Source organism: Myotis yumanensis, unplaced genomic scaffold (assembly GCF_028538775.1).
Source record: "Myotis yumanensis isolate MYYU_CA2020_CCGP unplaced genomic scaffold, mMyoYum1.0.hap1 SCAF_11, whole genome shotgun sequence".
NCBI lineage: Eukaryota > Metazoa > Chordata > Mammalia > Chiroptera > Vespertilionidae > Myotis > Myotis yumanensis.
The window spans coordinates 70,237,135-70,252,257 of NW_027223762.1; the positions used below are offsets into that span (position 1 = coordinate 70,237,135).

The following is a 15,123-nucleotide window of genomic DNA, read 5'->3' on the forward strand; positions in this document are numbered from 1 at the left end:
CCTAGGGCAAGACAGACGATTTTAAATTTAGTTTGGACTTTAAGTGACAGAAATTACCAAGGAAAAGCTAAGTGCTAGCACCTAATTTATTCAATTGCTATAAATTTCTTGGAGGCAGAGACCACATCTTAGCTTTTTAAAAAATATTTTTCACATCAATTATACCTAGTCCTTGACCTGATTCTTCTCAGGAGGAATGTGCCTATACAACGCCATACAGCTATACCTGCACCTTCCCTGTCTTTGTCATTTTTACCTAACACTTCCTTTTAGCCCCCAAATTCTTCACACTGCCCTAAGTCTTGCTCAACAGCTAACATCCTGAAAAAGTATAGTCAAGATACACGTTCCATTCAGATCATTTCTTCTGTCAATTTCCCTAAAAAACACATTCTCTGCTTCACTGGAGATCAGTCAACTATTTATAGAGGATATTTTATTTTTTAAATTATTTTATTCTCTACAAAAAATAAAAGCAAGTATTCCCTCAAAAGTAAAATCTGATTGGTTTGATAAAATTCTTCAGTTTCTATGTTAAGATTGTGGATTATATGGAATTCCCTAAAAATAATGAATGATATACCTGCCAAAAGGTATTTCTTAATTTCTTAGAGTAATGTAAAAAGAAACAAACAAAAAAAACACCTTTGAGTTTGAAGGTTGGGAAATATAACTTACAACTACCACCCTGCTACTAACTGGAAAGAGCCATTTTGTTAGTATGATAGTGGGCTGATTCAACATAGCAGTATTACAAGATTCAAATTACCACATTTTCCATAACATGCGATGCTTCCTACTAAAATAAAGACTGCATCGCACCCCCCCCCCCCCCGCGCCCGCCCCTGCCACCAAAAAAAATCCACCGATTACAACTTTGTCCTATCAACAACACTTTTTCTTACCTCTTCTCTATCAATGCATGATTGCCCTCTTTGAAGTGTTTAGCATAGAATGTTAGGAAGAAGCAAGCTGACTGCATATGACATTACACGTGGGGGAAGTGAAACACTTCCTGCATAAAAGTGCTAATTTCTGTCGGCTGACTCTGTCTCAGGCCTTTCCCCCCTGCTCTGATTACTGAGCACCAGTCCAGCATGCCATTCTCAATCTGGCATCCTGAAAGTGACCACGTTATTAACGACATACCCAAAAACCTAAGGCAAACTATATAATTACTTGCATAAGGCTGAACTGGCGATCAAACGCTGGCTTATAACCAGAGCTTTGTCAACTCAATGGGTTCCAAAATAAATAAATTATTACAGAATAAATCTGAAGTTTCTTTGGTACATAAAAATAATTTTAACGAAGAATCGATTGGGATTGAAATTATAAAGGGATTCCTGATGTTGCAGTCAATTCTGTTCAAGGATACACCATGCTTTTTGTTGCCATTACAGGGTCATTTGATAGTAATAACAAAAATCAAAAAGCTTATTGAATTCAATTTTGTAAGGTGAGATCTATGTGTGTTTCCTACAAACTTTTAAAAACATAAATGCAAAAATGAAGAAAAAAACATAAATGCTTGCAGAAGTTACATTTTTGTTTCTATTAATTTCTAATGAACATTTTCTGGGGTCCATCATAAATGAATTATCAAAAGATGTTACTGGTTCCTGGTATAATTTCCTCATTAGAACTTGTGTAAACATCTAAAGTAAAAGAAAAAAGTCTTGTCTAATTAGGTAATATATTGGCCTCCCAATTGGTGCAGTGCGCTTTCTGAGATGATAGCTCAGAAATGGTTAAGCTCAGCATTGTAGGGCGTTCAAGAAGATACGTTAAATCATCTGCTTCATTTGGTTATGAGATCAAATTAAGACACAAAGATTAGTCTGGCCACAGTGTTACTCATCTTTAAAAAAGAATATATCAAAAAGAAAATAAAATCTTGAACAGTTTCTAAGTACAACATTCCAGAACTCACATTTATTTCAGTTATTACTCCTTAATCACAGTAAAATAAAACATGTGCAGTCATATTTCTTATTCCTGTGCTCTTGACAACTGTCATCAATTAGAAATATAGTATGAGATATGCTTCTCTAAAACAAAACTTTCTTTTCCACCCAGATTTCTGTTCAAGTTACTAGTCATGGCCTCTTTGCTACCTCAGTGACTATGTGATTTGCTTGTTTTAAATTCTAGTGTCCTATACATCTAATCTTCACATTTGAATAAAGTCACAATGAAAACCAGGAGAATCTGAACTAAAATATTTCGCTCTCTTCATGTAGCCTAAGATAATTTTACAGGACACAGAGAGTCCTTACTTTATTAATTAACACCAACGAACCTGGGTCTTAAATATTATAATAAAGATGGGACATCTGAATATTTACCATAATCAGCATTGAATCATTTAACAATTACTTTCAAAATCATTCAGAAGTTTACCTTGTAAGGTTTGTCCTGGAACATTTCAAAACTGACCAAAATATTAAATATCTGAACTATTTTACATAAAAATTCACCTCTTTACATACCAAAAATTATAGTTTGTGAAGTACTTTCACTTTTAGTATTTAATATCTCCATAATACTGGCTTGTTTATAAACTATCCCCTGAACTGCATTCAAGGAGATATTCCTTCCTCAACTAACAGAGACACACATACAACTACATTTGTTGGAACTTAACAAGTCTGCCTGTAATCAGTTGATTGTAAGAAAGCATTACTTATGCGTACATCCTCCCTTACTGACCGCTACAAATCCTACCATGTGAAGGCAGTCACACACAGAAATAGAGGAACCTGGGAACTGAATTCTCAGCGGTCAGGTAGACATGCAGAACCACGCAGATGCCCGTAGTAGTCATGAGAAAGGACTCACCTCCGATGGCCTGGGGATGCTGAACTTGGAAAGCTTGGCCTTGGCTCTGGTGGACTCTGGCTTAGCGGCCGGGACGCCCCTGTATGACGTGCAGTGCACGCTGGTTTCCGTGGACGACTTAAGCTTCGGAGACTCATCAGGAGCCTGATCTTGGCCATCCATCGGCCGCACGTAAGCAGTCGGTTTCTGCTGGACCAGGCTGGGTTTGGAAGCCAGGGATGGAGGAAAGTTCTGAACACAGTGTCCACTGCCGCTGTGCTTGGCTGCCATAGCGGGTGGTCTTTCCTGGGTCTGAAGACCCACCTCTACATTGCACACCTGTTTGGCCCGTGGCTGCTGCCTGCCAGCGCCATCTCCAAGCAAGGTCCTGAGAGAGCTCTGTTGTGCTGAGTTGGAAGAAGAAGGAGAAGGGGGTGAGGGTGAGGGGCTGGACACACAGTGGTTAGGCTTTTGACTAGGGTTCTTTGGAGGAGCAGATCTGGTCAGATCAATCAGCCTGTGTCCGCGCTTACTTGCTCTCTGTGGGCCGTCAGGAGGCGGGTGCCCAGCCTTCTGCCAGCCCACGGTGCCCCTCTTACTCTGCTGCCCGGGGACAGCCGCTGGTGTGGAAGATGCAGTGCTGCACACAGAGGAGGCCTGGGGCTGGGCTCTTGAATCTGCAACAAAATGTTCCTCGATCTTGTTCACAGCAGCCTGAGGAACCCCAGGTTTGGGAACGCCAACGAGATGACTCTGATTAGATCTATCAGTTAAGAAGTCCTTCATTTCATCGTAATTGCCTAACGTATTCTGGATCCGGTTGGAGAGCTCATCCCCCTTGTTAGTCTGGAGAAAGAAAAAGCACAGCCTGTTGTTAGAGACACTGGGAACACGGCAAACAACGGCGAGGTGCCATTATCAAACACAGAGCTGCCACATACAGAACTCAAGCTGGAGATGAAATCTAAACCATCATCTCTGAAGAAGTCCGCCAGCACTCGCTGCACACCAGGCCCAGAGAGCTGGCCAGGGCCGTGGCTGCACAAAAAGGCGCTTGTCCTGGGGCCTGTGCAGCCGCTGAGGACGTGCAAACTGCACTCTTGCACCTCCACACCATGGTCCGACTGAGGCTCTCCAGGAGGGGACTTCTTCCTTTTTGTAGTCCCATTGGAAGCTTTTCTTACAAATTCAGATTTGGCTCAAACTGTTCTCTTTCCAGTTTCTAACTACATAATTATTCTTGTCAGAAACCCAGAGTGGCAGGCGAAAGAAGTTAGAATGAAGTTTAAATGAACATAGGCTAAATACGCAAGAAGCTACGAGCCTAAACTACACAAGCTCCATGCGGCCTGAGATACTGGGATGACATTCCATTTCGGAAGAGTGGTTATATTTCTGGCCTTTGGTATAAAGGAAAACCAATCCAACAGTTTCTTTCTTATTAGCCCTATCAAGTTACCTTGGGACCAGCATGATCCACGTGTGACAGATATGTAACCCAACCTCTTTTAATAGTGTTTGTTTCCTAACACCTTAGAGAATATAACAAATAGCACTGACTTTGAAAATCAATGCAGAGATGACATATATGTTATTGACGAAAATTATAGCAAGCAGATCTCAATACTGACACCAAGATTTGTGGGGGAGGCCCCCATTCTTAGTAGCAAGGTTGCCTTCCCTCGGCTGAACAGGCAGAAAACTAACTGGAATTTGATTAGGCGACTCTTCTGGTCAAGACGGTCAACACGGGGTTAGAGGTGCCAGTGGGCGAGAGGTGGAGATAAACAATGGAAAACCATCTACCTTGTAGGGTTCACTGAAGAGGGAATAACTGGAATTAAATGTGCCATCATCCTGTTGAGTCTCCTGATTTCTCCTTTCTCGTTCTTTCCTCCGTAACACATTTCTATCTGGTTCATAGACACTGCATCAGGAGAAAGAAAAGAGAATAACTACACACAAACATTAAAGGCTAACGTCCAGCATGACATTCGCCCAAGTGCAGGAGTCTGGTTCACGGACAAATGGTGATGATGACAAGAACATGGATCCGGTTAAAGCTAGTCTAACCAAGGAGTGCGGGCGCAGGTGTCGGATAATTACAGTCTTCGGAAGGAGAAAAGTCCTGAGGACAAGTCCCAGCCAGCGCCAGACCTCTCTGCATGCCCTGTGAGAGAGGAACTGTCTAAGCAACTTTGACAGGAGAAGGCTGAGAGTAATCTTAAGGCAGACGGTAATTACTGCAATGTGTAAATAGAAATCACGAGCACATTTCCTCCTATGACATGGTCCCCGAGTGTTATGTGGGCATGCTCCTGTATTTTCCTTTCTTTTTTTTTTTTTGCATGGCTGTGTTTCTGTAGTGATTCTTTCATTAACTGGCTCCCTAAAGAGCTGTTAAACTCCATGCTGCAGTGGCTTTCACAGTTACGAGCCTTCTTCTGATCTCTGTTAATCAGTCAAGTCGTCAAACTAGGACTGAATCAATTCTTCCTTTTGATATATTTGACACTATCACTCCTCCTAACTATGAAAAATGTGCCAGGAGGAAGGGATACGGGCAACGAAGGGAGAGAGCGGAAATTGAATTATGGCGTGTCATCAAGGAACCCGGCCTTTTGTTGAAGAAAATTAATATCTCTTCTCCTAAAATGCAATTATGAAGTGACCAGACACCAGCTAACTGGGAGGACTGAGAAAGAAATAGTGTTCCTTCCCCCTATTGGGGAGAAAAGAAAGGGCCTAATGTAACTAATAATGAGGAAGGGACCCGTGTAGTGAAAGGAGGCAACACGCTTGTTTTTTTCAGCTCACCAGATGAAGAAGTCTGGCCTAGGGTAGGCACAGAGCTCACACTACGGGTTGTAAGGAACCTGTGTGTCCCTCAAAATGAGCACCGTCTTCGTTTCCTCGCAGAAGCACTTCGCTTAAGTGACCTTGCCATCGTTTTCCTTAGAGCTCCCGCTTGGTCCAGTGCGGGCAGATGCTCAAGCTGGAGCAGGACAAGTACCTACTGACCGTGGGTCTGCCCTAATCAATTATGTGATGACAAAATACACAGGCTTCGTCTCTCTTCCTACCCCCCACCCCATCTTCATTATAGAGCAGGGGTGTTTCACGGTGTGGGGTACATGTTTAAACATGAAGACAGTCTATAAAGAGGGCTTCGCAATGGCTTTCGGTGCCACAGTCCAATGTATAGCCAGCAAATACTGTTAATAACTATTAATAATGAAAGGGTCTATGGGTCCAAAGAAGTTTATGAAAACAGTAAGGATAACCAATTCTTTAGTTAAACTGTTAACTTGAGTAAAAGAGAGAATATTTGTGTTATGTAGCTGTAGAGGGCACAAATAAAATAATCATAAAATATATATTGCTTATCCTCCTAGCTCTGCCCATGTGGCCAGAATATACTTTAAATTCGCTGTCTCCATGGTGATGCTAGAAATGCTCTGGGCAAGGCTGTGAGAGCACCTAGAGCCCTGCATTTACATGTAAGAGTGAGGGATGTTAAACACACACACACACACACACACACACACACACAGAACATGTAGCCCATTCGCATTTTAATTCATCCTTAATAATTTACCCAAAGTTATTAGATTTGGGAGTCCAACCAGTGACCTTCATACAAAGAGAGACTGCAGCCACAGCCTGACCACCTGAGGGGCCCACAGCGCCTACATCCATCACCAAGCACTCTCTGGGGTGGCCCTGGTGGCACTGAATGGCATAGGGAGGCACAAGATGACGATGACACTCTCACAGAACCAGGTTTCCCGTTCAAAGGAGAGGATAGCACGGTCATGCCCTGCCATGGATAGGCACAACGTGAAACCCCGGCTTTCACAATTTCAAATGGAGATTTCTCTAAGGACACATGACTCATGCTATGGATGGACACGATGTGGGCTTTAGCCAACAGAATTTCAGTTTCACTCTGAACTCACTACCTTTTGGACCAAAACCAGCATTTGCAGTAAGAAACAAAAAGCGTGCATTGCATGCATCACCTTCCTCCCTGGTCAGTGCCTACAGACACCTGGGAGGCCCCTACTGTGCTGACCTCCATGCACACAGACCCCCACAAATATGCTTGCTGTCCTCAGCCAGGCCAAGCCCACCAAATATATAAGACTGGTGTGATGTATGATATGACCATAGGAGACACGGAGCAGGCAGGCGGTCATTTAGGATGATTTGGGGCTCCCGAGAAGGCCCCCATGCCCAAAATAATACCTCCTGCATCGGCTGGTTGACGACTGAAATTCCACGACTAGAGAGTCACTCCTCTGGTTTAAGATGTCTTCACCCCTGTAAGAAACGCAGACACCACAGAAGGGAAAACATTTAAACCTGACCAGCCCTTGTATCTTAGCGTGTGTGAGCTGGTCTGCTTTTTGCCCCCAAGGGCCAAGTAGAGGGCACAAGGACATCAGGGTGCCAAGGGAGCCCAAAAAGGAGGCGTTATAAGAAAAGGGAGGGAGTGTAGCAATGAAAACAAATTGATTAACCCCACCTATTAGCGACCTGGCTTACATGCTCAAGACGAAGGCATCAGGATAAAAGCCAAAATCAATTAGGCAGATACCAGACTCACTGCATCTCTAGGGTCAGGGGAAATGATCGCTTCCCAACATGAAGTGAGCGGTGAAGAGGACGCTGCTCCTCCTTAACAAGATTTGCCTCACTCCCCAACCCCATTAAGCTTGAAGGTCACCCAAAGCACCCCAGGGTGCAGATCACTGCTAGCTAAAGCCTCTGATGGGGTCCTGCCTGTATACCCAGCCTATGCCTTCTAATACTAAAAAGGACTGGACACCCTCAGGACCACCTGCACATAATATACCAACAGAAATGCACTGGCCATCTTTTTTCTTTTTCTTAATTTTTACAAGATCCTCACCCCAGGACTGATTCTTAGGCAAGAGTGGTGGTGGGGGAGGGGGGAGGATAGAGAGGGAGAGAAATACCGAAAAGAGAAACATCGATTGGCTGTCTTCTTGTATGTACCCTGACCAGGGATTGAACCTGCAATCTTTTTGGGTGCATGGGATGACAATCCAACCAACTGAGCCGCCCGGCCAGGGCTGCACGGACCATTTTTTATGGGACCACCACAATGCGGTGTCTTGCAGTACCCTCCACACCATCAGATGAAAACCAAATGGCTAAAATCATCCCCCAAGAAGAGGGGCAACTCTTCCTCAACGCCTCCCTCTCCAGTGGTATCTCATCTCCTCCCTTAGTAAGCAGCCCTGTGGTCTCCACCGAGCATTCAGCTCTTCCCAAGCACCCACCCTTATCTTTCACTAGAACCGCACCCCCACGTGCCGTGTCAGCCTAGGCAGCTGTAATGCCACCTGCTTAAAGCAAATGTCGTTGTAAATGGAAGCCTGGACTTGCCATCCCCACCTCTCCCTCAGCATCCGAACTTCGATCTCTTCTTCCAATACTAAACATTTTGACTAAAAAAGACAGTATCTTCTCGACAGCAAGTCCACGGACCCACTAATTACAGGTGAAATCTGTGCAGGCGTCCGTAGTCCTAGAGGATGCCTTTCTTTTGATCCGTTGCCGTTAACACTCAGCCCTCTTCCCTCCTCTGGGTTCACACAATGTGAGGACCACGCCATTTGCTTTATTTTTGTTGTTGCTCAGCAGCTTATTTTGTTCATTAGATTCCACATACAAGCGAGATCATACAGTATTTGTCTGCCTCTGAACGGGCTTATTTCCCTTAGCGAACCTTTCCCTTGACAGGCTGACAGGCCAGCCTCACTGCAGACTGAAGCTACGGCGAATTCTGAGTCCTGGCACGCCACTGTACACGCTAGACTCAGTCAGAGCCTCGTGTTACGCGCTGCGTTTCTTTGTTACTAGCAGACGGTAAAATTTCCATCGTCTGTAAAGTTGTTCCTGATTTCTGTGAAAATTACAGGAACTACACTCTTCAAATGTATGTCACCAAATGTATTCATTCATTTTGCATGAAAGTGGAGGCAGCCAACTGCTACAATGTTATTTATTATTTATTGCAGATGTATAACATTCCAGAAAACGAAGCTTTTTAATAAACTCCTTTCAAAAAAACACTTATTTTTAGAATTAAAAAATGAACAATAAAAATGTAGTAAAAACTTCCTGGTCATTTCAATTGATTTGTTTTAATCTACATATCGAAGTATGCTGCAGGACTCAGGCAAAAGTCAACTGTGCCAGTTAAGTAGGAATAGATGTTCAAACGTGATCTTATCGTCATTTCCAACATTAATGTAGTCTTGACCATATGGTAACAGTATGGAACTAAATAACAGTAATAACTTGGAGCCTAATGGCTTCTCCCTTCCACTGAGTTCAAAATACTTCCCTTACCTGTCCCCTAATTATCCTTACAATGTCCCTTGGAGAAAGATAGTGACAATAGATATTGCTAGATTAACTTTTTAAAGATTAAGAAACTAGGATAAAAGTTTGATCATTAGCCCTAACCTGTTTGGCTCAGTGGATAGAGCATCGGCCTGCGGACTGAAGGGTTCCAGGTTTGATTCCGGTCAAGGGCATGTACCTTGGTTGCGGGCACATCCCCAGTAGGGGGTGTGCAGGAGGCAGCTGATCAATGTTTCTCTCTCATCAACTCTCAAACCCCTCACCCTTCTTCTCTGTAAAAAATCAATAAAATATATTTTTTTAAAAAGTTTGATCATTAAAATGATATCATAAAGAAGACATTATTTGCCAGTGATACATCTGATAAGGGGTTATTTTCCAAAATACATAAAGAACTCATACAACTTAACAAAAGGAAGACAAATAATCCAATTAAAAAAGGGGAAAGAACCTGAATAGACACTTCTCCCAAGTGGACATACAGAAGGCCAAGAGACATATGAAAAAATGCTCAAAATTACTAATCATCAGCGAGATGCAAATCAAAACCACAATGAGGTACCACCTCACAACCTGCCAGAATGGCTACCATCAACAAATCAGCAAATGACAAGTGCTGGCGAGGATGTGGAGAAAAGGGAATCCTAGTACACTGCTGGTGGGAATGCAGACTAGTGTAGCCACTGTGGAGAACAGTAAGGAGTTTCCTCAAAACATCAAAAGTGGAACTGTCATTTGATCCAATGATCCCACTTGTAGGAATATATCCTAAGAAACCCGAAACACCAATCAGAAAGAATGTATGCACCCATATCTTCATAGCAGCACAATTTACAATAGTTAAGACCTAGAAATAGCCCAAGTGCCCATCAGCAGATGAGTGGATACAAATACTTGGTATATGTATACAATGACTACTATGCAGCTATGAAAAAAGAAGGATCTCATATCCTTTGAGACAGCATGGAGGGAGAATATTATGCTAAGTGAAATAAGCCAGTCAGAGAAAAAAAAGTATCATATGATCTCACTTATATGTAGAATCTAAAAAAACAAAATAAACTGACGAATAAAATAGATCCAGAGACGCGTAAACATGGAAGAGACTGATGAATCACAGAGGGAAGGGGGTGGGGGGAGATCAACCAAAGAACTTATATGCATATATGAATAACCCATGGACACATAATAGTGCAATGATGGCCTGGGGGCGAGGGGTGAGGTGGGAGCAGGTTGTAGGGGGTCAATGGGCGATAAAAGAGCACATCTGTAATACTTTCAATAATAAAGATAAATTAAACAATAATAAATAAATAATATTATGCAAAAGGAACAGCAATATCTACAGTTCTTTCCTCCTGTCTGTCCAGGGAAGAGGAGCTGCCCATGAGCCAAGGGAGGCCACACTTGCTACACCTTGATGTCTACAAGCCCAATGTTCACAAATAGAGCTAATGAGCCCCATGGCAGCAACAAAAGACACGCAAAGCAAAGGGAAGCTCTTCCTCATGCAGAAAGAACTAAAAGGAGAATTCTGGAATAAAGCCTGGGCTGTTGTAATTTTTAATACTCCCAAAACAAAAGACAAAAACCAGTCTCTCCACAGCGCACACATGCAACACAGACTACTGGACTAGAGGACAGACAGAGAAGGAACTATAGATTCAAACGCAAGGCAGATGGTAGCACCTTTTTCACCATATCCGAGCCATTCATCAGCCTGCTCCAACCTCTGCCCGCACTGCCCTGCTGGATGGAAAGGCTCTGGGCTCATGTGGCTCACCTCCAGCTGAGCCCAGCGCTGACCCAGCTGACCCCGCTGGCCTGGAGAGACGGCTCTCCTCCCTCCTGTGCGGTCCATATGCGGCCGTCTGAATCTGAACAGTTGCTCGAAGCAAACGACATTTGCCATGAAGGAGGCTTTCTGCCAAGGGTAAACACAGCTAACTGTACCCCTTAACAAGAATCATCGAAGTGTTTTATTCCTTTAAAAAAATTATCCTACCTACTGGTATATCTCTAGGGTTGGGATCCAGGAACAAGGGAACTCACGGAGAAGAGAATGAACCACCTCTCACCTATTTTGGAAAGAAGTTATCATGTTCTTCATGTTTAAAAACATTGCCCTCTTCAAACAGCAAATAGAACTACAATTCACTTTCGTCCAAAAGCATTTCCTGAATGCCATGGTGCCAGATGCCAGGGAGACAAGGAGGGCGGTGGGCAGTATTTGCTGCTGCTGAGAAGATGACCATCCAGGGGTGGGGGGAGGGGAGCAGGGAGACGGGGTGCATGCTAAGCAGAGGCTGTTGACACCAGGTGGCCAGGCACAGGGAGTCAGGATTGCTTTCTGGGAGAGATGGCCTTCGTCTTCGCCTTCACGGTCCCGAGACAACATGGGAAGCTGTCCCTGGGGTGGACCGGCGGCCACAAGGCAACGGGAAGAAGAAGGGCCTGAGTGGAGAAGGGAAGAGGCTTCCCAGAAACTCTGCTCTTCAGAGCAGCAGCAGAGATGGTGTTAATTACAGAGACTCAGACCCTGAGAAAGGATAGCAACTGCTTCAAATTGAATGAGTCAAACTAATTAACATCTCTTGTTATTTATAAAGCTATTGATAACAGATCAGTCATCCTTTCTTAAGTCAGAGAAAAGCAAAGCTCTTGAGTTACACTTGCAAATTCTCTCCCCAGTCTCCAGGCAGAGCTGGTGGATGGGAAGGTGGTCAGGGAGTGAGCAGGTGAGAGAAGCGAGTCAGGCAGAGAGATGGGCTGGAATCAGAGCTCAGAAAAGAGGCGATGATCCTCCCAAGGTGGTGGTGGTGGTGGTGGTGAGGGCAGTGAGGAGGGTGAGGGTGAGGGTGGCTGTGAGGTAATGATAGGTGGTGGTGGTGGTGGTGGTGGTGGTGGTGGTGGTGGTGAGAGCAGTGAGGAGGGTGAGGGTGGCTGTGGTGGTGGGGGGGTGATGATGGTGATGAGAGCAGTGAGGAGGGTGAGGGTGAGGGTGAGGGTGGCTGTGGCGGTGGGTGGGGTGCTGAGGGCAGTGAGGAGGGTGAGGGTGAGGGTGAGGGTGACCATGGCGGTGGATGGGGTGCTGAGGGCAGTGAGGAGGGTGAGGGTGAGGGTGAGGGTGAGGGTGACCGTGGCGGTGGGTGGGGTGCTGAGGGCAGTGGCGATGAGGGCCATGGAGCAGGTTGAGGACCTGCTGAGGAGTCAGGCAGGGCCACAGTGACTGACAAACACTGAAATGCTGACGTGCATCACTCTGCCCCGCTGGCCGACACGAGGCTTTTCCTTTTGAGTCAAGTCATTCCAGCTTCCATGTCTTTCTACTCTGTCCCCCACAGCACTATGCGACTGCTCACCATCAACTCTGTGACCCCAACATTTACTCTACATTGGACTCCTCAAAAAGGTCAGTCCGACCTCACCTGTTTGCCTCTGACCACAATGGTCATCTCAACCTTAACTTGATCTTCATGCAGTTTGTGAGCCCGTCCAGCTCCACCTTGGGGCTGCCGACCTGTCTGCCACGATCACCCCCCCACACCACAGCGTGGTGACACTCGGAAACAAAGGGAGTCACAAAGTCACTTTAGCCCACACACATCCTGAAGGAAAACAGCCTCTTTGGATGATCTATGCCATCTTCCCAGACCTACCAGGCCCATTTAAATCTTGCTAATTACAACAACTCCCCTTTATTACCACATGCAACCACTGTGCAAAGCACTTTATTTCATGCATTATTTCACTAACTAGTCTTCGAATCCCCAAGAAACCTCATTCCCATCTACCAGCAAAGAAGCAAGGGGCTCTGAGGCTAGCTAACTTGTCCAAGCCCCACACCCAGGGGGCAGCCACGCCGGGGGGGGGGGGGGGGGGGTCTGAAGTCAGTCAGGCAGTCTGGCACCAGAGACCAATTCTGAGGCTCTGCTCCACTGGCTCCCCGGGGGGGCTGGCCCACTGACAGCCTTTGACAATGGGAACCCCGTCCTTTGTTAGTACACCAGCCAGAGGGTGGTGATTTTCAGATCATGACCATTTCAGTTCATTCTTCTAAGATTTTTAAGCCTCCTTGGTGGATAGAAATTAACTTCAAGGATTCTTCTAAAACCTGTAACATAACTGGGATAAGCAATTCAAATGAGTCAGCACTAGCAGCTCACTAAGGCCCTAGTCCCTGAGTTCTGTCCTGTGAGCTCCTTAAGGACTACGGAACCCATAGTAAATGCATCTTATAGTAGAGCTGGCACGGACGAGCCGCTGCTACCATACGGCACTGGACACTTGTCAGTGCTTTACTGATCGTGCACCGAGTCCCAACTTCCTTTCCGACTCAGTGGAAATGATGGCTGTTCCCAAATCTCTCTCATAAATATGCTCCGGTGAGTTTTCAGAGGCCAGGGAAACGACCACCTGGCACACCCGAGGGTCAGCCACTTCTCCTCAGGGACCAGGAGTCTGGGTGCCGTGAGAACAGCGTCAGGCTCCGATGGAACTGCTCCGCTCCGTGGTCAATGAACGCCGCAGGCTACATGACAAGCAGCTCCCAAACAGGCTTTGCACACTACGGTACAAACAGCAGAAGTGCATTGGAGTTTCTTAGCAGAACCCTTTTCCTTTACCACGTAAAAGTTCCTTGGGATGGAGCAATTCCTGATGTGCCGTCACCGGTCACCGCCGTGGAAGACTAGAGCGCTCACTCGGCCCTGTGAGCCCCACCTGCAAAGTCCCTACTAACAGCTTCAGAGAGCACCGCCCCTCGGCACCGAGCGGCATCAATCACAGGGCTTTTCATGTGAGAGCCAATACATTCCTTTTCCTCCACCCAGTGCTCAGTTAAATTTCATTTTCACTTTACAGCATCGGCTTCCAAACTTCAGCTCCTACGAATTTTAAAACCATTATCAGGAAGGGTTCTATTTTTTATAGCAGCCTCTGTTTTAACCACATGCCCTTCCATACGACCCCCTGGACGCCCAGAGTCCTGCATGTGGTGCCTTAAGTCAGAGGGCACAAAGGAGGCTGAGTCAGTTGGGCCCGGCTCCTGGACACTGAAAGACCCCGAATGCTAGCCATTAAGAATGGCTCCTGCCCGGCTGGTGTGGCCCAATGGTTGAGCATCAACCTATAAACCAGGAGGCCCAGGTTGTGGGCTCAATCCTCAGTAGGGGGCATGCAGGAGGCAACCGATCAATGAGTCTCTCTCATCATTGATGTTTCTATCTCTCTCTTTCTCTCCCTTCCTCTCTGAAATCAATAAAAATATATTTTTAAAAAATAAATTTTAAAAAAAGAATGGCTCCTGCTCTTCCTGTATCCAACTCCTTAACTTCTTTTCTTCCCAGAACCACCCAAGAGAAATGCACTATCTGGCTGAAATGGGATTTCTGAGAGGAGTAAGAAGCCATCCGGGCTACTGCCATCTGTTTACTAACTAGCTTACCCGTGAGGTACAGAAACTAGCCCGAGGCTAGAATGTAAACAGAGCTAACTTTATGGGAAGGTAGTATTAGTGGGAATATAATAAGTAATATTACAATAACTATGTATGATGTCAGATGGGTACTAGACTTATTGGGATGATCTCATCATAAGATATGAATATCTAACCACTCTGCTGTACACCTGAAACTAATATAATACTGTATGGTAACTATAATGAAATTATTTTTTAAAAAAGGAATATGCACGTCCTCAAAGGCCTCCCGATGTCTACTCAGGCCACGCTTTCAAGTCTTCCATGTAGGCAGCACAAGTAGAAACGACAATCACAGAAATGCTTTTATCCGAGAAGGAAGAGACCCTGATCTGAAGATGGGAATGACAGGTTTCAAAACAGGGCAGTGGGTCAGCTTAGCTGGACGTCTCGGTGGGAGAGGAGGGCAGGCAAGGACATAAGAA

General features: G+C 45.2%; 1 protein-coding gene across 4 annotated transcripts in view; it reads right to left on the reverse strand.

The window, feature by feature from the left end:
* Positions 1–15,123, reverse strand: part of AFF3 (ALF transcription elongation factor 3) — a 549,655-nt gene that overhangs the window by 410,847 nt on the left and 123,685 nt on the right. For 2 of the 4 annotated variants that reach the window (XM_070429867.1, XM_070429868.1), the window contains exons 3-5: positions 7,069–7,143; positions 4,627–4,747; positions 2,842–3,666 (exon numbers count right to left, since the gene is read on the reverse strand). In XM_070429867.1, coding sequence (XP_070285968.1) covers positions 2,842–3,666; positions 4,627–4,747; positions 7,069–7,143 — 1,021 coding nt within the window. Of the gene's footprint in view, positions 1–2,841; positions 3,667–4,626; positions 4,776–7,068; positions 7,144–15,123 lie in introns of all 4 variants that reach the window. The other 2 variants (XM_070429869.1, XM_070429870.1) reach the window with 2 other exon arrangements.